Below are 21073 nucleotides of genomic sequence, written 5' to 3'. Positions count from 1 at the left end.
TCATACCATAAATATTCCTTTGCAATTACAACGAACAAGAAGCCCAACTCAACAAAATGCGGTGCTATCGGTTTGGTCTTCCCTATCGCACGATATCCTGATAATGAGAACCGTAAACCCGGCCGCGAATAAAGCTTTAGGATAAAAACTAAGACAACATGTAGAAATGACCAGAAAATATTGAGCACAAAATTGAAATTATGTAACGATTTACCTCAATTATAATAATTCAATTAAAATATAACAAACTATTAAAATGTTAAGGTAATCTTAGAAGATATAATTGAATCGATTAAAGAGAACTTCGGAATTGAATCTTATTTTTTAAAATTTGTTTTTTTCGACGTCAGCAAGGGAATTGAAGATGGAGTCAAGCATTTGTGTGAGTGGTTTAAAGGTCTTAGAAATCGAGGATCTTATAAAATCTATACTTTAGTTGGTATGCTTGCCGCCGATTATGCTTTAGGATATTATTGTTGATTTGAAAATTCTTTTCCAATCATAGTTTTGACAGCGACTTAAAAACTTAAGACTTTCGTAGGATTTGATTTTGTGAAATTCGGAACTGACGATGAAAATTTTCCATGTCTTTTGTATTGCGTAACTGTTATTGTAAAAATCAGCCATTAATCCGTTCCACGACTAGTAACAATGTTCTAATTTTCTTTTTTCTAAATCTTGGCGATCCTATTTGTGGCATTTTGAGATATCGCTTTCAATGGGACTTGACTATTTATACTCTACATCACTTGTGACGTTGGTGCGGACATGCATAACGGGTAGAAGCGCTTAAAACTGACCCACTTTTTTAATCGATTTGAAGTCATTATCTGATCTAAGCAGTCTACAGCTCCTACCTTCATCATAAAAATGTTCGATATTTTTTGACAAAGTTTTCAACAATGGCATCTTTTTCGGTCACGCCCGAACTCTATGAAAAATGGATTGGTTTGCCTACTTTTATGACCACGTTCAATGGAAGCTTTGTTCTTTGTGAACGTCCTTTTATGAAAAAGTTTGCGATTTGATTGATTTATCACTTGTACGTGCTTTTTAAGTTAAGTGAACAAAATGAAAATAAAAAAGAGAAACACAAGCAGAACAGGCTCTGAACAGGAAGGGACTGTGGATCACATAAGCTGCACCAAAGTGTCTAAAGAAACTATTCCTCTCTCTACTGTCAGCATGTAAAGGGATTACCGCGTCTATGCAATGCGCGTGAAGTGTCTGAAATTGATCGGTACGAAATCACAGCAATGTCAGATCAAACACATTAAGAATTCGTTCCACTCTCTACTGTCGACATTTAATGGAATTCAACGATAGGAAATCACGACAATGCCAGAATGCACATATTTCTAATGATTAGTGAAAAATTGAACAAGCTTCCTATTATGTTTTAGATCATCCATTTGCACTTTAACCTGCTCGGTTACCGTTTGTTTCACGTTCTGCTAAAGTGTTTTAAAGGCTATGGTTCAGTTTTTTATCGAGGAGTCTCAGAAGTTCTGCATTGGCTTAAGCAAAAATTTTGTAAAGGGATACCGAAAACATCGAGTATAATATATATACATATATATATATATATATATATATTGTATTTAATAGATCAATTTGCATAAAAGTGCGGCTGGGTCGACTTGTAGCCTTGATACGACCACGAGACTCTACATACCTCAAAGGTATTCTCTGATGCGTACACACGTGTCACGCAAGGAGGACAACAACAAAGCTGGTGTGACGGAACAAAATGTTGATTAATTAAAAATTCTTTGTAAATTTTTACATTCTTTTTTTCGAAACATTTCCTTTTATTTTTGGGTGTAAAAATTATAAAAAAAAGAGTGAAGAGATTTTTTGTTTTTTTGCTTTTTTTTGTTAATAGATTACAAATACATAGTTATAATATTAATAATAATAATTATGATAATAATAATCGTGATATTCATTATAATAAAAATTAAAAATATTTTTGTAATAAGTGACATTGAACTATTCTATGAAGATTATCCTTTGCTCAGAAATGAAGTGAAGAAGAAATATATAATAAAAATGTGTGATTGTGTGCAAGGGTTTATTTATTGTAAGCTAATTAATTAAAGCTACGATGAAATTCATAAATACATGTGTACGTTTGTTTATGTGCACGTATGCAGGCAGGCATACGTAATTAGATGTACATGTTTGTATATTCTTCATATTTTAAGGCTACTCGGGTGCTAACTTTAATTTACTTATTCATTTTTTTTTTTTTTTTTTTCTTAGAAATTTTCTTTATTGTTGGATTTTGGGAGGTTGATAATTTGAACTTTTAGAAGGGTGTTATATATAAATATATATATATATATATATATATATATATATATGCATGTTATTAAATTTTTTTCTTTCTCTTTTAATTAATTTGTAATTTTAGCGAAATATTTACAATTACTTAACAAAACTTAGTGTAGATTTTCTTAAAAAATAACCCATTAACCACTTGCTTACTATAACTAAGAAGAAGAAACGTAATATTTTTTTTCACACAAGATTCACGCAATTAATGAAAATCAGTTCTAAAAAAATGTTTCTTTCGTTAATGATTTCAAAAAACAAGAAGCTTGCTTTTAAATGGAAGCCAAACAAGATAAAAGAAAAAGTAGGGAAACAAAAATTAAAAAAAAAAAAATTGAAAACAAATTTTTTTTTTTTTTTTTTAAATTTAAAGGGAAAACACAAGTTATAAAAAGGTTAGTTTAGTAACCGTAGGTTAACCTACCGTTTTAAAAAATAAAAAAAAAAAACATTATCAATTGCAGTTTACAAATTGTTTGAAAGATCTGTAAAAATAAAAAAAAAAAACGTTTTCGAATACAATGAAACAATCTTAGTTAAATAATTTCTGTCTCTTCGGTACTCTTCTAACATTTTCTATCACAATCATTTACAGTTTTCAAAATTTTGTTTTATTTGTATTTTCAAAAAGTTTTCAAAGAGATTTTATCTTTAACAGTTCTATTTAAAATGAAACCATTTCTGTTTTTTGTTTTTTGCTGTTTCTTTTTCACTTAAAGGGAGTCAATGTTATTTAAGATCTAAACTTATAACGAGAGGAAGAACAAGTAAGAAATTTATATTCGCCTTGAAACGAATTTTAGATATCAGTCACCTGAATAAAGCTTCTTAATAATAACGGGCGTGTCAGTTGGCTAATCTTAATCCTTCATTCTTCATTTAAATACCTTGGTTAAATTTCTGAATTAACGTTTTAGTCAATACCTGACATGGTTCTCAAGTTACGAGCAATAATATTAAGACCTGATTACATTTTTTCTCTTCTTTGCTATTACTGAGTCTTGGGCGGCAGAATACTATCAAGTAAAACGACACTTGATAAGCTTTAGTTTTCATTCCACTTTCACAGGAGTAGAGGTTCGAATAACGGATGTAGGTCGATACTTGACTCGGGTTATTTATTTTTTTCAATTATCGCGAACCAATGAAGACAATATAGGCGAACTTTACATTTGTGTTCGAAGTAAGATTCTGTTATCTATATAGTTGCGGCAGTGAATTTATATTGGAAGACGGACACACGGACACACGGACTTGAATGCATCGCATGCTTCGCGGAGTTTTTAAAAGGCAGCGAGAGATTCCTCATTGTTACAGAAAGCAGAAATAAAAATCGTATATAATTACCCTTCTTTTGTTACTCATGTTGCCGTGAAAGTGTGCAAGCCTACTAAGTTATATATATATATATATATATATGTGTTGTTCGCCTATCAGGATTTGATTACACTTAACTAATATAGTAAATATTTAAATATAGTTACAAAAATATGATTATTAAGATGACATAAAATTGGCACGCATGTAATTTTTTCTGTATGTAGAACATATTAAAAAAATTTCCAAGCTTACTTGTCTAACTCGATTTACGAGTACTTATATGAAATGATAAGTTATATACTGTTTTTATATACATATATATCTCTACGTGTGTATATGTATGTATGTATGAAGCGCGGGTGTGTGTGTGTTTGTGTGTGTGTGTGTGTGTATATATGTGCATGTATATGTATATATGTGCTTGTTATAAAAACACTTAACCTAGCTGACAATTATTATCCCAACAACTACATACTTTGTAAGCATTAATAGCCATATTTTTCCTTCTGATATATTATCAAAAACAACAACAACAACAACAACAACAACATTCATTTTGAGGTAAATTTTAAGCTACACATTTTGTATAAGAATTGTACGTAGTTTGCCATTGTCTGCTAATTGTTTCTTTAGACGTGTTCGCGTGTCGATATAACGGCACATAAGTGATTATCGTGATATGATAGAGTTATCATTTCCTTAAATCTGTAGGTCCACCATTATCGCATCCAGGACTGCTATCAATACTACAACCACTCGCTTCGCTTTCCATAGGGGTGGGTGTTTGACGCTGTTGTGAATCTGTGGTATCCAATTGGGCGGATGTCTCCGTTTCATTGTATCGTATCAATTTAATTGTTGTCAAACCATCAGCGTTACGTATCAGTCTATAAAATTAGAATTCATTAAAATACGAACTTCCTTCAGGTATTGGCACTGATGATTTCAACTTACGGATAGCAATCATCCTGTGCCGAAGGACTTGAGTATGGTCGTTTCTCAGTTGTGCAATTGTTATTGTGATTCCCACTGTTATTGTTGCCATTGTTTGCCGATACACTCAAGTCCGTGGGTTTCATTTCTTCGCATGAACTCGAACTATCCTGAGAGGGTGTAGGATTTTGCTCGGCAGATTTTAGGACATTGAACTGGAATTTATCATTCGGAGTGTTGGGTAAAGTTACCGGCGAATTGGGCAACATGCCGCCATTGGAAGATAGGTAATGGATCGCATGCATAAATAATGGGGATGAGGGCGGTGGCCCGTATGCAGCCGCTACAGCAGCTGCAGCGCTGGAAATTCCATTAGGCAAACTCAAATGTTGGTTACCTTGGGACGTAGCGCGTTGATTAGAATTTTGCTGTTGCGTATTATTTATAGAGTGCTGCAGAGAACCTTGTGACGGCATAGCCCATGTAGTACCATTGTTAGATGCTGCTGTGTTCATATTAGATGAAGACGTTTGATTGTTGGTGCCATTAGAATTTGAGTTATTCGTACCGTTACTACCGCCAACATTAGCGCTGGCAACGGTTTGTCTTAGTAGGGAAATATTTTTGATATTCTTTAACTCGGTCGGATTACGCAAAAATTGATAGCAGTGCCGTTCGCCTTGCACCTTGCGTAAAATGTTGACTCGGTAATAGTAGCGTAAAGCTCGTGACATTTTGTCATAGTTCATGGATAAATGGTTCTTTTGTATACCCCATAATTTGGCCAAACCGGCGGGATCAACTATTTTAAAGACACCTGTATCACGGCACTTCCAAGCGATTAGATCGCTGTACTTTTGATTACGATCATTAAGCAGTTGTTGTAAAAAGTCCCACAATAGACGACCGTCTGAAAAAATGGCAATAAGTTAATCAATTTTTTTCCAAATATGCTTTTAACTTACTTGTGTTGGGCTCTGCGGTTTCTGGAAAAAACTCCCGTTTCACCGGTTGCAAGTAGCGGTTGTCATTTTTATCAGGAAAGAATTCTCGCTTAACTGGCTGCATATAGCTGGGTGTTGTTGGTGCTGAGATTGATCCACTGCCACTATTTCCGACCTGTGATCGATTAGATTCGTGGCTTAAATGCTGTTGTTGTTGCTGTTGGAGATGCTGCTGTTGCAGCGGTTGTTGTTGATGTTGCTGTTGAGACCATGTGTTTACAAAAGTATTTTTAATTTGTTGCTTTATATTTGGAGGCATATCTTTCAGTACAGGCGTCGCGGGTGGACTACTATTGTAATGACCCGTTGGATAAGTATGGGCAGAGAAATTAGCTAATGCACTATTCCCTTGAGAAGTTTCTGCAAAGCTTTCCTCGTCTGAGTCTGAATGGTGACTGCTAGCACTTGTGCCATTAGTATGCTTCAAGGCACTAAAAGCATTGTTTGCGACTGCAGCAGACGATGATGACGCGCTAGTGGAAGAATTAGTACCTGAACTATTGCTACTGCTACTGCTGCTGTTACTACTGCCACTACTACCGCTACTGCTGCTGTTGGCCTGGCTAGTAGAAGCTGTTTGTTGCTGCTGATTTTGTTGTTGTTGTTCTTGACTTTGAGGCGGGCTGCTGGCTTGGGAATCTACGGAAGGCGGGGGACTAAGCGTTACGGAATTTGGAGCCATAAAATGATGTGGCGCTAAGTGTGAGGTCTGATGAAAGGCACTTTCTGGCGGTGCTATTGGGGGCCAAGTTGGAGTGGGTGGGTGACTATGCGGTGATAACGGATAACGGCTAGTTGGCGTTACGGGGCTATTTGGTAAATGCCATTGCATCATGTGCGATTCAATAACCAACATTTGCAATACGTTGTGCAAAACATCTCCGGCCCCCGGACAACGATGTCCGAAATCGGCTCGCGTCAATAGACATAATGCCTTTCCATTCATTTGAAAGAGATCATAGTCGACTTTGGGTAAATCAAATTCCCGTTCGCAGAAGTGTAAGAATACCGCAACATCTTCGCGACTCCAGAGACGCGGATCTGAAGGGAGAGACGGAGGCAACTGAGTTTTCAGTTCGGCCAATTGGCTGGGCGGCGCAGGTGGGCAACGCCATAACATATCACTCCAAAGGCCTAATGGTGGATTTAACGATAACTGGACTGGCAGCATTTTCATTTTGATTTCTTAACACGAAAATTTTGAAGTTTTTTCCGAACTTTGATAAAAACTATTTAATTCGCGGCTTTCAGCGCACATTGGATTCCACAGGAAGCAGTTGTAGTAACAATACTAAAAAGAGAACAAAAATATATAAATATTTATTAGACATTCACCAAAAATGTTTACATTTTTTTTGGTTTTTTTTTAATGAGCGAGAACCGTAGATTTAGGTAATAGTTTATGCGAAGCCTTCGAAGGTTATGCATATCTCTGCGTGAAAAGCTTTTATCTACAATGTGCACTGATTATACTTTTCTTAGTTAAGCACAAATTTCTTTTTACATATTGTTACATTGGTTTAGTTCGAAGTCATATACTTATATATATATATTACTTATATATATATATATATTATATACAATCTTTTATATTGTAATATAACCAAAGAGTAGCTGATACTTTCAACGGTGTTCCATCGATACCAGCATAAAATTCCCTCATAAGAAAATTATTTTGTCTATATTCTCTATATACGACTGATCAAAATTCGTGTGCATGCACACATCTGTCTAATACAATTTTTTTTACTCTACCTGTCAAATAATTCTTTTTTTTTGTTTTTAGTTTTGGTTTTTATCGAATTCTGATGATGATGCTGGCTGACTGGTTGATCGTTTTGTTGATGTTGAGCGCCTAGACAGCAAACGGAAGTACTCGCATTCCACAATAAAATATCTTTAGTGGTAACTCAAGTACTTTTAGCGTGTTTGTGTGCGTGTATCAAATACAAATAAAACAACAACGGATTTCTTTATTTTCAGAACCAAGAGTTTAAGATGTAAGCAGGGAGAAAAAGAAAGAGAGAGATCTGAAACCAGTTTTTGCCTACAGATGCTTTATGTGACCGAGTGAAATTAAATCCCAGTCATCCACCAATACCACCACCACCACCATCATCATCTACACTAACAACCGTCGCTCACTAACCGGGACTGTGCGTCAGCAATACATACTGATAAGCAAAGAGGTTTTACATTGACGATGATGATGAAGATGACGAGGATGATGATGACGATGATACAATGCGAAGTAAAAGCAACAAGAGAGATTTTTTGCCTCAGTCTTTTGTTGTTGGTTTGCATTGAGGATCGAATTTAACTTGCTGTTAATAATGACGACGACGATGATCAGCTTCAAGCAAGATGACGACAACAAAAGCAGGTAGAAATATTTTTCAGAAAAAAAAGGAAGGGAAAAAAGAAAAAAAAACTGCCTCATAATAGGCATAAAAGTGCTCGTTTTTCTCTCTGATTCTTCTTCTCAGATTTTGTATGTTATTTTCAAAAGAATAATACAAGTGGGTCCGTATACATACGCTTAAGGAGCAGAGTTAAACATTCACTTGAATGTCGTAAAAAGGAAATAACAGCGCAAATGAAAGATACCAGCAAGCATTTTAAGGTACGTTCACTTAAATACTTTAAACATGCGGATGATAAGTAAATATTTAACACTAAAGGCTTTAAATGCAGTAGTCTTCAACAAATTTATTCTAATAACGGCATAAGAGACTGAAATTCATATATTCGTACACGTTGTTCATCCGATTTACATACCCACAGGCATTTTCATTAGTTGGTCTTACTCTTGCTTTCGTTTATCTATTGTTATTGAATTATGCAATGCTCACGTTTAGCTTTAAACATATATTGAAAAGCCATAAGCGAAAAATATAACTTTATGTATGTCGCATATTCGAGAGCAATAAAAATTACTTATTTCGGAACTTTGGTGAACAATTTACGCCGTCAATATTGTGAATTCCCACTTAGTCTAAACAAATTGAAATATACTGACCGAGGGAATAGCAGACAATATCAATATTATTCTAAGTTAGAACAAAGTAGAATTTGTATATGAACAAATAACAAGTGGAAATATTATCTAGGCCCACGGAGCCATTATTCGTTTAATACAGTTCTTCATATAGTGATTTTTACAAATCAGGTGCTCTATGGGAAGCAGTCGAAGAAATGGTTCGATTAGGTTCAACAGCGTTCGCCGTTGGCGCGCCAAAGCACGTCATCAAAACATTTCAAAAATTTCTGCTTAGGTTGATTTAGATAGTAACTCGGAACCGATCGGTTTTATAAAAAGCGGATCTATCTCAAAGCATCTCCACACCTAATATAGCCTAGTATCACAAGTCGCTATTTTCGAAGAAATTAAAAGTTATATCCCATACACTCCTCCTATTGAATTGTTCCAAATAAAATTAATATTTAGGCTTATTATAATAAATTGTCCTTAAATCCCTATTAGAAAAGCCGTAGATAATGGGTTATGTATCTGCTTTTTTTCGATGTTCCTAGAGTTGTTCTTAAATGTCTTATTATTATTATTATTATTATTTCAATTAACATAACCAGAAAAATGAATTTTGAGACATTAGCATTAGCATCTATGGCTGTCTGTCAGCTTTGTTGAACACTCTACTGCGCTTGGTCTTAAACATAAAACCTTTCATTCATTTCTTTTTTCTTATCTTCGGACAGTCCATGAAATGTGAACCTGTCCTATATATAGATCATTTAAAAGAAATCTTTATTTGCAAGATTAAACTTGCGACGCCATTGCGTTTAATGTGGCATTGTTCGTTGGGTAAATTTAATGTAGCTGCCGTCGTCGCTATGATTCGCATGAATTTTTCGTATACTCCACATGCAAGCATGCATACGTACATTTTACGTATATGTGTACGATATGTATAAATACAAATAAATAAGAAGAATTCTCTCTGCTCTCTGCCCCAGAGACGGAAACTATAACTGAATAGTTTTTTTTTTTTTTTTTATGTACTATAAACAACACTAACAATTTCTATTAAATACGACCGAATGAACGACAGAAAGATTGTTTTATGACAACATATTGTTTATATTTTTTTCCTCTTATCCACGCACACACACACACACGCACACACATGTAAAGAATGATCGGCCGACAGTTAGACTATTAATGAGTAAGTCTAATGATTTTTAAAGAAGGAGAATTGAAAGAATATTCTCAACTGTGTCGTTCCGCTCATCAATAATATATAATAGGAGGAAAAGTTTAAGAAGCGTATAATGACAGATACCCTCCTGTGGGGGGTATATTAGATTTGTGTTGAATATTCGTAAAGCATGGAAATACCATATATTATGTATGCATATTTTCGATTAGAGTATATTTTATTGAAATCGTAAATGTGATTTCCAAAATTTTATCTGGCAAACTAGCTTGACTTCCAACTCCTTCATCATTGTCCGCAAAATCCCGAAACTATCTTTAAAATAATAAATTTCTTTTTTAGGTAATCCTTCTTAACGCTCTTTAATCTAACTTAAGTAATTAGATACGTTAATCCAACAAATTGTAGCATGTAAGAAAGTTGTAAATGGACATTGTCCACTTTACAGAGTTTGTTATGTCATGTTATGTTGAGTAAGTTACCTTTTTTACATTAGGTCGTCTATATTAGTCCGCGCATCCGTCACATAAGGTGGTGGAGCATGTGTGTTAAAGCGCCAGTATATTTAGCTGTGGGCCTATTACGTTTCAACAATAGCTGGAACATGACGTGATGTTCGCATTTACCAGGTCTTGACTTGTGCTTTTATGCCATGTTAAAAGGAAAATGAAACAACTCATCTTTTAGATAGCAGAAGATTCGCTCTAAACTAAGTAAATGAGGGGCCTATTAAGATTCACAATACAACCAAAGCTTCGAAACATCGTCCCAACATTTAATACCCTATATCAGTTTGCCTCATGCAGTTATTTACATAACGACTTTTCAAAATGAGGTGTTACAAGGGAAGTGGTCGAAAAAGTGATCCAATCCAAACCATATTCAACAGCGTTTGTCCTTGAGCCAAAACTTGTCGGTGTACTAAATTTCATCAAAATATTTCTAAAATTGCGAGATTTAGTTTGAAAACAAGATGGACAGATGGACAGACAAATTAAGATTAATTCGGAAGGTGATTCTGATTCGATATATCAAGGCCTACTGCATGCATTCGCATAAATTTAATATACCCTTGTACCACAACAAGTAGTGTATGGGATGATGATTGCAACATGTAACAATAATTTAGACAATTGTCGCCACAATTGTAGTGAATTGTAACAGCAGATGACCAAGAAGACAGCATAACTTTTAATAAAGTTGTGAATCATAATAGACGCCATAAATTATTTATTTCTTACTTAGAAGCGGTCGGTACATCTATCTGTACGTATATACAAACATAGACATATAGACTTATATAAGGAAATAATCTTAATATTTTGATGATAACGAACAATGTTTACGGCATCAATTGGCGAGAGATTTTATTCTTAGGCTATTTATCAACAAATATTGATAAATCAGTAGACGGCGGTTATACAAAAAAATTTTTCAAAATTCTTTCGTCGGTTTGTTTCTCATTTTTTTTTTTTATCTGCTTGGTTCAATAATTAAATCGACAATAAACGGATGTAAAATCAAATTTATGCACATGCATGGAGATTCTCTTCACAAATACATATGTATAAGTAGAAAGGAATTCAATTTAATTCCAATATGTGCGTAAATGTTAAATATGTGTGCGTAAATATATATATATATATATATATATATATATATACGTATCTGGAAAATGCTTGACCAAAATCAACGGCAATATTCTCAAAGAAACAAGATTGTCCAACAATAGTTTGCGGCCGAATGACTTTAACGAATGCCTTTTAAATTTTAAAATTAAAAATCTCTTAAAATTTTTTTTCTTATTTCATGTCATTTCTCAGAAGATAGAGCAAAAAATTTTCCAAAATTTTTTTCATAAAATATTTTTTTTTCCGCAAGAAGTTTGTAATGAATATTGAAGAACAACATGAGTAACGATATGATATCTGTTGAAATTTCCGTCAGTAATGCCTAAAAGTACTAGCTGAATGTTCAGTTTTGATTAGAAGCTAGTTAAGGTGAGAAATCAAGGGGCTCAGTCGTAACTTAGTCTTAAATGACTCTTTTTTTAAAAGTGCCCACATATTTGAATAAAGCGTATTCCGATTTTTTTTTTTCAAATAGGAATCTACTTAAATGAACTAAAAGGCGTAAAATATATTTTATCCTAGTCACCTTTATGTGGCTATAGGTACATACGCTTAGCTTGCTTATCCAAGTTCTTTTAACCATCTCGATCTTTTATGTACAGCCTTAAGAAAGGAGACCAACGAATGCTAGAAGAGCTAATCTCCTTCTTTATGACGCCTCCATATTTAACCTAGAGCAACGAAATTTGGTTTGCCGCCTTCTATTCTCGAAGTCGTGATGTCGGCCCTATATAATTTAGAATTAATATACTTGACTTGTCGCATAGTACTCTCCAAGCGCTTTTATTTGACGTTGCGGTGGACGCCACTTTAAATATGCAAAAAATTTCGTATTATCATCGGAATGTGTGCAAAATTTCACTTCTCAACGATCAGACTTGCGGAAGCGACCACAATATCGTTTGAGAGTTTGCCTTCCGACATATCTTGTTGCTGTCGGCATCTTCGCTTACATAGGAAAAATGACTGTATCGAATGGCATTGTCATCGGAATGAAAGGCTTGTGCAAAATTTCGGTATGATATGGCTCTTGAAAATGGTTCGGAGCACTCCCCATACAACGCGTTTTTTTGAAATTTATTATGCCAGTAACAATATTAAGCAAAGTGGTATAAGCCACAACCCACTGTAGTGTTTTTACTTGTTCATTTATGGGATCTTATGTTGTGGAAATGCTTTTTATTTATTGTGGATTGTGTGATGAACGATTTTGCTCATTCAAGGCGGGCAATGCAATCTATTTTGTGAGCCCTTTGTACCTATTTAAGTAGAAAAACCAAGATTGTCGGCAATTTTTCTTTCTTTAAATTAGGTCCGAAATTCAGTTGAGGGCTCGCCCCTAATTATTCTAGAACAAGACGGTAAATGAGATGGGATATATGTACGAATTTACAATTTAACAATTTTTAAAAAGTTTTGCCTACAAATTGTTTAAAATATCGCATGCAAATGATTTTTTAGTACTTTATCCAAATATCTCACTGTATCGCGGACTTAATGCAACGTAAACGTATATGAAATAATGATCGTAGTATGCTCGAGATGCATGATAGTGGTAAGGTTAAAACAGTTCGATCCATTACCTTGCTTTTTTTTTTCTTTAAGCATTAATAATAAAAAAAAATTTTGCCGAATATTTTTTGTTGAGTGTTTACAAAATATTTTTAAACTTGTCGCGACCACTACGTCGATTCTAAGATATAAGTAATGTGGATAGCTTAACTAAATCGGTGTGATTGGGGTAATGTGATGGCATCGCATTCCATCGATTATGACAATCTTTAAGCGGCCCGTTATTTTTCCCAAAGTTGGACATTTCTGTTCTAACAGAGTACGACGTAAATGCATGTGTATAAAAAAATGAAGAGAAAAAGGTCTTGTGTTAGCGTAAATTTTTTCCTTTATAAGTACGTGCATACGTATGTATATATTTATAGGAGTACGTAACGTACATATCTTCATATAATGCTGCTACAGAGAAAAATCAAGCTAATGGCAGGTAGTTTTGATGTTTGTTTCTTGGTGTTGTTCGCTTGTTTGGAGCATATAGGTATGCGGATGATGGAACCGGTTTGAACGGAAACTAAAGTAAATTAAGAAGCTACACCAGAAAGTCGTTACGTTTCTACAGAACAGAATTGAATACAAATCAAATTGTTGTTATTGCTGTTATAGGTAATACAGGTTGTTGTGGGATATGAAATAGGGGAGACGGTTTAAAAAAAAAAAAAAAAACACATTTAATGATTATCGATCGATATATATATGTATGTGTACATGCATGTATATAGATATATATATATAAGCATAACGATATCTATATACGTATTTAGTTAGTTTACTCGCTTGCTCGCTTTGATACGTTTTCAGTCAATTGATCATTATGAAATTTGATTTTAAAGGCCAGTTCTCACACTTGCAGTACCACTAGTATTCATGATTACATTTTTACGGCTTCCTCCTGTTACCTTTACTCTTCTTTAAAATAACAAAAAAAAAAATGAAAAGGAAAAATTCTTAAAGCAAAAAGATATAACACATGTTGTCTGTTGAGGTTAAATTAGTCGATAGCTGTGTGATCTCATATGCACGCTCATCTGCTTAACAGAGAAACCGGTCATTGTATTCGGGGTTAATTATTATTAAAAAGCATACTTCAGTGACTTTTAACCCTTCGTTTAAAGCAACGCAAGAAATTGATATAAATTTCTCTTTAGTAATATACACCAGCGTTTCTCCTCTTCTAATACCGCCTATGTGCAATTAATGAACATAGTCTTAAAGGTCAATTGATACATAAAATGACATCATTAGTTTATATTAGAACAAAAAAGTTTCTTTTTTTTTTCTTTTTTGTCTTTTATAGGTAGGTAATGAATGCAAGATATTTTCAAAGAAAAAAAATGTTTTTTTTTTTTCACCTTTAACTTTATTATAAGGATTCGTAAGAGAATAATGTTTCTATCAGTGTGCACAAAAAATTCAACAGGTACTTGTGTAATACGATCTGATGATGTTCAACAATAAAAATCATTTAAAAGCCTGAGGAATTCGATAGCAGGTTAAGCATATTTATTGCCGGTTTTCGTTCTTTTTTTTTTTTTTTCAATAATTCTTTGATATGCAATTTCAGAGAATTTAAATGAAATTTATTGAAAAGTAAAATTGAAAAAAAATTTAATTTCTTCCAAGTAAGGACCGATGGCACAAACAAAAGCGAACGCAACTTATAGAATGCACGTAATTCTGACACGCTGTCCACTTCTGATTCTGCCCCATATAATGAACGAGTACTAACACATTTGGAAAACTATGTGGGAAAATTTATGAGCGTTTGTAAGCTAAGTCATGAAAAAGTAATGACTTTTTTTTTTGATCTATTGACAAGATAGACGATCTATTGAACTTAATTTTGGTTAAGATATATTGGCTCAGAAATATAATCAAAGTAATTACACATTCTTATAAAGCTATAAAAAGAGTCAGACGGACGGACAATTGAGCAGACAAATACAGTTGCTTACATTGGTTTTGATACGTGTATTAATAAAACAGTGATCAACTATGCTCTTATCCTGTGATAATGAGCTTCTAACCAAAACTATTGAAAGTTTTCGCTGAACAGCGACTATCTCGGGATAATTTTAACAATCGAATTGTAGATGAAATTGATCAAATTTAACAGTCTGACGGATAGAGCGAAGCACATACGGTGTATTCTTGATCCTGGCATGCAAACTTAGATACCCGCCCTTGAAATATAGAAAAAAAAACCGCAAATCATTTTTTTGATAGTGGATGTGAAAGTTCACCAATCAAAATCTTTTGATCGTTCGACGTTGTTAACTTCTAACAAGTAAAGAGAAAATTTTGTCGTATTTTACATAATACTTATGGAAGGGTGGTAATACTAACAATCCTATTAAGCCATCGGATTGTGCACAAGCCTACCGCGCTGCAGTCGCTTTTTTTTTCTCTTTCTTCACTTCTTCCCGACTGCCACCACATTGCACGAATAGATGACATTCTCTGAGTGATTGTTTGTTCATATAATAAAAAAAAGATCTTGACACCTCAGAGCAGGAGTTGATTCCGCTTTAAAAATGATCAAAAATTCACTTCACGGACGTGCAAATGAGTTCACGATGTTTAACGCGAAGACGCTTTGGCCGACCAAACCAATAAGAAATCTTTCAAAATTATTTCTTACAGCTTTTTCTACACATATGGCAGTGAAATAGATGAAGCGAACGCATAAGCCGTTTCAAACCAATACCAATACCAGTGCAAATTTCCTCTATGATAGATCTCTGCTCACTTTTTCAGTTTGTATCAGAGCGTTTTAGTCGATGAATATCAATTAATTAACGATATAAAATATTAATTTAAATGGTAAAAGTTTCTTTTTACTGACCTGTCTATTGAAAATATCTTTTAAATAGTTTTTTATAATATAATAATAAATAATCTTTTCAAAAATGTCAAACAAGTATTCAAACTTTCTTTCATTTTCTTCTCTTCTATTGTTGCGAGTGAACAAATAGACAGCAGACGATTTAACGTTTTGAGTAGAAAATTCTCAATTTCCAAGAGATACTTCAGTGAAGTGTGCCTGAAGCAGATTGCGTATTAAAAAAATATTTTTAATTCCATAGAGAATGTGGAAGAAAAAAATTAGTTTTCAATTTCATTACAGTCTATGCAATAATGAGAAGCTCATATTGTCCACATAAAAGCATAGTTTGTGATTACAATTATTTAACAAATAAGCAAAAAATACAAAAAGCTCACTCACTGCCAAGTCAATAACCTAATTTCAATAATTGTCAAAAAAAAAAAAAAAAAAAAACAGCAAAGAAGACAAAAAATACATAAAAAATTTGATAAGCGGATGCGGCTCAGGTAAAAATAGAAAACACAAAAAATAGCACGGATTTGACTTTGAAGATCGCAAACGATCACCGTAAAGTAATTCAAAGCAGCGCAAAAGCTGAAAATAAGATAGGACCGACCATTTGTTAAATTGTTAGGCTTTGACTATTAAGATACAAGTTGAAGAAATTCTTTTAAATTTGTTAAATGCCAAGGGGGAAAACAAGTCTTCACAAGTTCATTACTTAATAATGTATTTACATATGTGTGGGTTTACGATTCGGGCAATTGTTCATATATTGCTTGAATTTTTCCCTCGCATTTTCGCCAAAGTTGTTGTTAATAAAAACAGGGGAGGACCATATAGTGGGCTAAGGCCCCGAATTAAATATCCTACACTGCCGCAAAATTATTCACATAAATCTTGTTCGATCCAAACCGTTGTCTTTGGATCAAAACACTTCAATATGCCGCGTTCATCGGAATATCCCAAAAATTGCTGAATTATTGAGCGTAAGGAAGTAAGACAGACAGACAGATGGGCAGACAAGCTATCGTTATAATAAAACCAAAAGGACCTATCGCACGTCCTTCAGCGTATTGCGTACGACCGCACAATCTTAAGATACCCTTGCGTCACAATTGGCGGGCGGTATAACAGCTAACGCATTATTTATTTTGATGCAGTCGAAGGTTTATATATGTGCTACTACTCGATGAGTTTGGCTATATATATATATATATATATATATATCTGAATTGAGTTACTAAAATTGGAAAAGCTTAAATGCATAACAAGTAAGGAAGTGGTGTATATGCCGGGGCAGAGTGGTGGAGAGATTTCTTCTTTCGCATGAAGTTTTGCAAAGAGTATTACTATACTATATCCTAAATCACTTGTGGCACAAGCGTAGAATAAGTTTTTGTAAATTTATGCAACATCCAGAAGACATTGAGGTAGGGTCACTTTTTATTATGTTTTATAATATCGATCGACTCTGAATCATTTTCTGAATCGAAGTAAGCTTGTGTCCTTTTTGTATTTTTCTCTTCAAAATACTGGCTACAATTTTTGAGACATTTTGATCAAGATGGGTAGACTGGCGTTTCTTTGGCCCAAGGATAAACTCTGTTCAAAATGATTCGGGTCGGACCACTTTTTCCAACCACTCGTTATTTTGAAAAGACTTTATTTGGGCAAACGTAGGGTATTTAATGATGAGCACTGGCCCGCTATAGACTTTTGTTTTTTAGCTAGAGATCGCTTAGATGTATGTGTGTGTGAGCTTTTAGTTTATTCCAAATCGTTTGCAGCTGTTTTTGCCGTCGTAAGGTCCCAAAAACAAGGGGTACCAGAAGAAAAGACTGGGTTTTGAAAGGTTTCTATAAGAGAGCTTTAGCAAAGATGACAGCATCGAATGTTTTGAATTTATTAATTTTGCATTCCTACAGCAGTGTCGTAAACCATTTCATTGTTTCAATAGAAACGCAAATGACTTTAAAATTTTATATACAAAAATTTTCTTTCAAAAGATTATTTATATCGCACTTTCAAGTGCCAGTGACTAGTAGCTGACAAAGTTAATCGCCTGTTTATGGATAGAAAATAAATTTAAGCAAATCATTAATTGAACAACAACAAAAAATTATGTTTTTGCGAATTCAGTAGATTTGGATAAATTGTTTGATTGCTTGCATATACGAGTATGTAAACATTTGTATTTTTCTAATCATAAAAAAAACTTTAGATAAAATTGACGAAACAAAAAATCAAAATACATAGATAAAAGAAAAAATAAGAAAAAAAAAAAAAAAAAAAAAAATAAGAAGAAAATAAATAAATAAGGAAAACAACAACAACAACAATAACGACATGATCATATCAAACGTTCGATAACCCCAGGCATTAAGCTTTTGTTATGCAAAAACCATCAGAGAGAATAACGACAACGATGGCAACAATAATAATAACGAAAGCAACGAAAAGAGCAAGCAATAGCACGACAATCTCAACAATTCTTAATTGATCGTTATTCCATAAAAATAGCAAAAGAAAATTTATTTATTTCTACATGGAATTAATTTTAAGGAAGTAACACACATATATATTTTATATGATGCAATTTGGATCGTTTCGCGAATTCAGGAAAAGTATTCTAATATCAAAATCAATTATACTAAATTAACTGATTAAACAGAAACAAGAAACAAGTCGGACCTAAAAGCTGAAAGCTATTAAAATTTAGAAATGTTAGTAACGCACTTGAAAAAATGAAAAAAACCAGAATCTTTACTCAAAGGTATGCATGACTCTCTTCCTGTACTGACTAAGGAATTCCTTTGCAATTTTAAATGTCATCAAACACAACAGGTCTACAATCTTTTTCTTCTTCTTCTTTTTCAAGATCATTAAAGAACTAAAAAAAAAAAAAACAGAAATAAAAAATTCTCTTTAGGTGACTTTTGAAAAAAGCGTTTCATTGCGACATAATTATTTTAAATTTATATAACGGATAAAAGTTGTACTGGTCTTGTCGAGATCTTTGAGTAGTGGGGCGTAGTTAATTATCATATAATTTTTCCGTATATGTATTTACTTTTCGAAAAGCAAATAAACGTAAAAAATTAATTAATTAAATATTAAGATGGATTAAATGCATTTATGAATGACCAACATTTTCGCGGTGATCTCTACGCGGACTGATGCGAAATTTCCGATCAGCAGCAGCTTTAGATAACCATATTGACAAAAGCAGTTTGGTTATTAGTTTACATTAAACCCGAATATAAAAAGATGATTGCATGTATTTTGATCAGCGACATCTATTAGTGAAAAGGATAAGGTAATGCGAAGTATCAATGTACACAACGGTTAAACTCGACGAGTTTGGCCTTCCTTTACGTAGAGTAGCACTTTTCCATTCAATATAATTGAGTTATTCAGTGCATACAGACGCTAATCATTGAATGCTTCCAAATTGAAGAAATCTGCTGCCGAAGCCCATTAAACAACTTTGGAAATTCAATTCAGATAAGTATATATAACTTAACTTCACTTATATTAAAGCAAATAATGCGTTAGTTGCTACACCCTACGTCACTTGCCGTATAAGGGTATGTTTGCACGAACGTCTGCACCATCCGGAAGGACGTGAGATAGACCCATTATTATACCGACCTAATCAGAATCACTTTTCAAATCGATCTAAGCTTGTCTGTCCTGCCGTGAATCTTGTTTGCTTCTGTTTATCCTACTCTCACTATTTTTGAGATATTTTAATGAAATTTTGTCCATAGACATGTTTCAGCCTAAGGACGAACACGAATATGGTTCGAATCAGAGCACTTCCCGTATCAACACTAATGTTGACCATGTGTTATATGAATAACTGCGTTAAGCAAATTTACTGCTGGGCCGTGCTTCACTGTTGCATACATCCCAAGAACCTTAAGATATCCTTTGACCACAAGCAGTGGAGGGTACAATTATTTGTGTTAGCAAAGATGTTTCGCAAAGGAGACGAACTGTCATCGTCTCTATCAGAAAACAGCGTGGATGTGGTCTTGGCTGTTTTTAATCTACAAAATAAACGTCAATTTAGAAATGAGAACGTCCGACATTTATGGAAATTTTTTTTTCTCTTTTTTAAGCTTTTTGGGTTAAAGAACGGGAACTAAATAACGAATGCTTCATTCTAGGGTGAGTATGCGAAAAAAAATTAGAAAAAAAACTTTATTATCATTTTATTATTGTTTTGTTAGTTTGCGCGTTGTTTTTATAAGAAACTTAAATGCTTAGTAAGCATCAATTTACACTTCGGTCATAAACTTAGCGTTTGTTGGCTTTTCGGTTATTCGGTTTATTAAAATAGAAGTTACATACGTCAGGTGAAAGGGGGCCTGTGGTCAATGCGTTGATTAGCAGTCTATGCTTTCTTAAAGCGTAAAAATCGAAAACATGTTATCGTTATTTGGTTTTAAACTTTACTACAACATATAAAAACATAAAATTTCTCTACTTTTCTAAGACTCTATGGTATTAAGAATTCATATTGAATGTGTACGTATTTAAACATGTTTATGGATATGTTTACATTAATACACAAACAGCATATAATTTGTGCTTAGAACTTGTGGCGCGCGCATTTCGCATTTTAATTACAATGATCGCAAAACAGAGAGAAAAAAGCAAACATAATATAATAAAAAAACAACTTTAAGAAAACAAAAAAAAAAAACAAAAAAACAAAAAAAACTAGTTGTTATTGCTGTTGTTGTTGCTGGTACTGGCACTGTATAACAACCACAACTATCGGAATATGTTTGTGTGCTTGTTAAAACTTATCGTATATAAACTAAGTTAGCTAATGTTCTACCTCTTTAAGAATCGTAACAGCAGAAAGCAAGCAAGAGCACAAAAATGCAAAAACAAAATAACATTAAAATTGAAAGAACAACAGAACAAGGGGAGACAGCCAGCACTAGAATGAAAAGTAAAATAAAAGAAGAAAAAAAAAATAAAAAAAAAATAGACATTTAATAAATGCGGAAGCGGATGTTGAAAACGACTTATAATCACTAGCTGCAACAATCCAAGTAGTCATGCAAGTCCAACCTGGTTTTTTGTGTTCATTCGTTAGTTAACTTATTTTACGTGTAATGCAATCTTTCGCATAGAATTGTACTGAATCTACTTATAAGTAAAGGCAAGCAAAGGCACGTGTATGTAGATTCAGTTTATGTCGAACACACACTATTTCATTTCGTATTGCTACTGCTACTCTTGCTGCTACTGCTGCTG

At 33.6% G+C, this 21073-nt stretch overlaps 1 protein-coding gene across 3 annotated transcripts in view; it reads right to left on the bottom strand.

The window, feature by feature from the left end:
- Positions 1-2795: 2795 nt before the first annotated feature.
- LOC119634201 (ets DNA-binding protein pokkuri) overlaps positions 2796-21073 on the bottom strand; it is a 43299-nt gene continuing 25021 nt past the window's right edge. For all 3 annotated transcript variants that reach the window (XM_038028234.1, XM_038028233.1, XM_038028235.1), the window contains 3 exons: positions 5556-6885; positions 4612-5500; positions 2796-4544 (listed from right to left, as the gene is read on the bottom strand). In XM_038028234.1, the coding sequence (XP_037884162.1) occupies positions 4349-4544; positions 4612-5500; positions 5556-6771 (2301 nt within the window). In that variant the 5' untranslated portion in view covers positions 6772-6885 and the 3' untranslated portion in view covers positions 2796-4348. The remainder of the gene's footprint in view (positions 4545-4611; positions 5501-5555; positions 6886-21073) is intronic.

Source organism: Glossina fuscipes, unplaced genomic scaffold, assembly GCF_014805625.2.
Source record: "Glossina fuscipes isolate IAEA_lab_2018 unplaced genomic scaffold, Yale_Gfus_2 2, whole genome shotgun sequence".
In the NCBI taxonomy this organism is placed as follows: Eukaryota; Metazoa; Arthropoda; class Insecta; order Diptera; family Glossinidae; genus Glossina; species Glossina fuscipes.
Note: the sequence above shows the minus strand (reverse complement) of the source record. Positions and strands in the feature narration are given on the sequence as shown.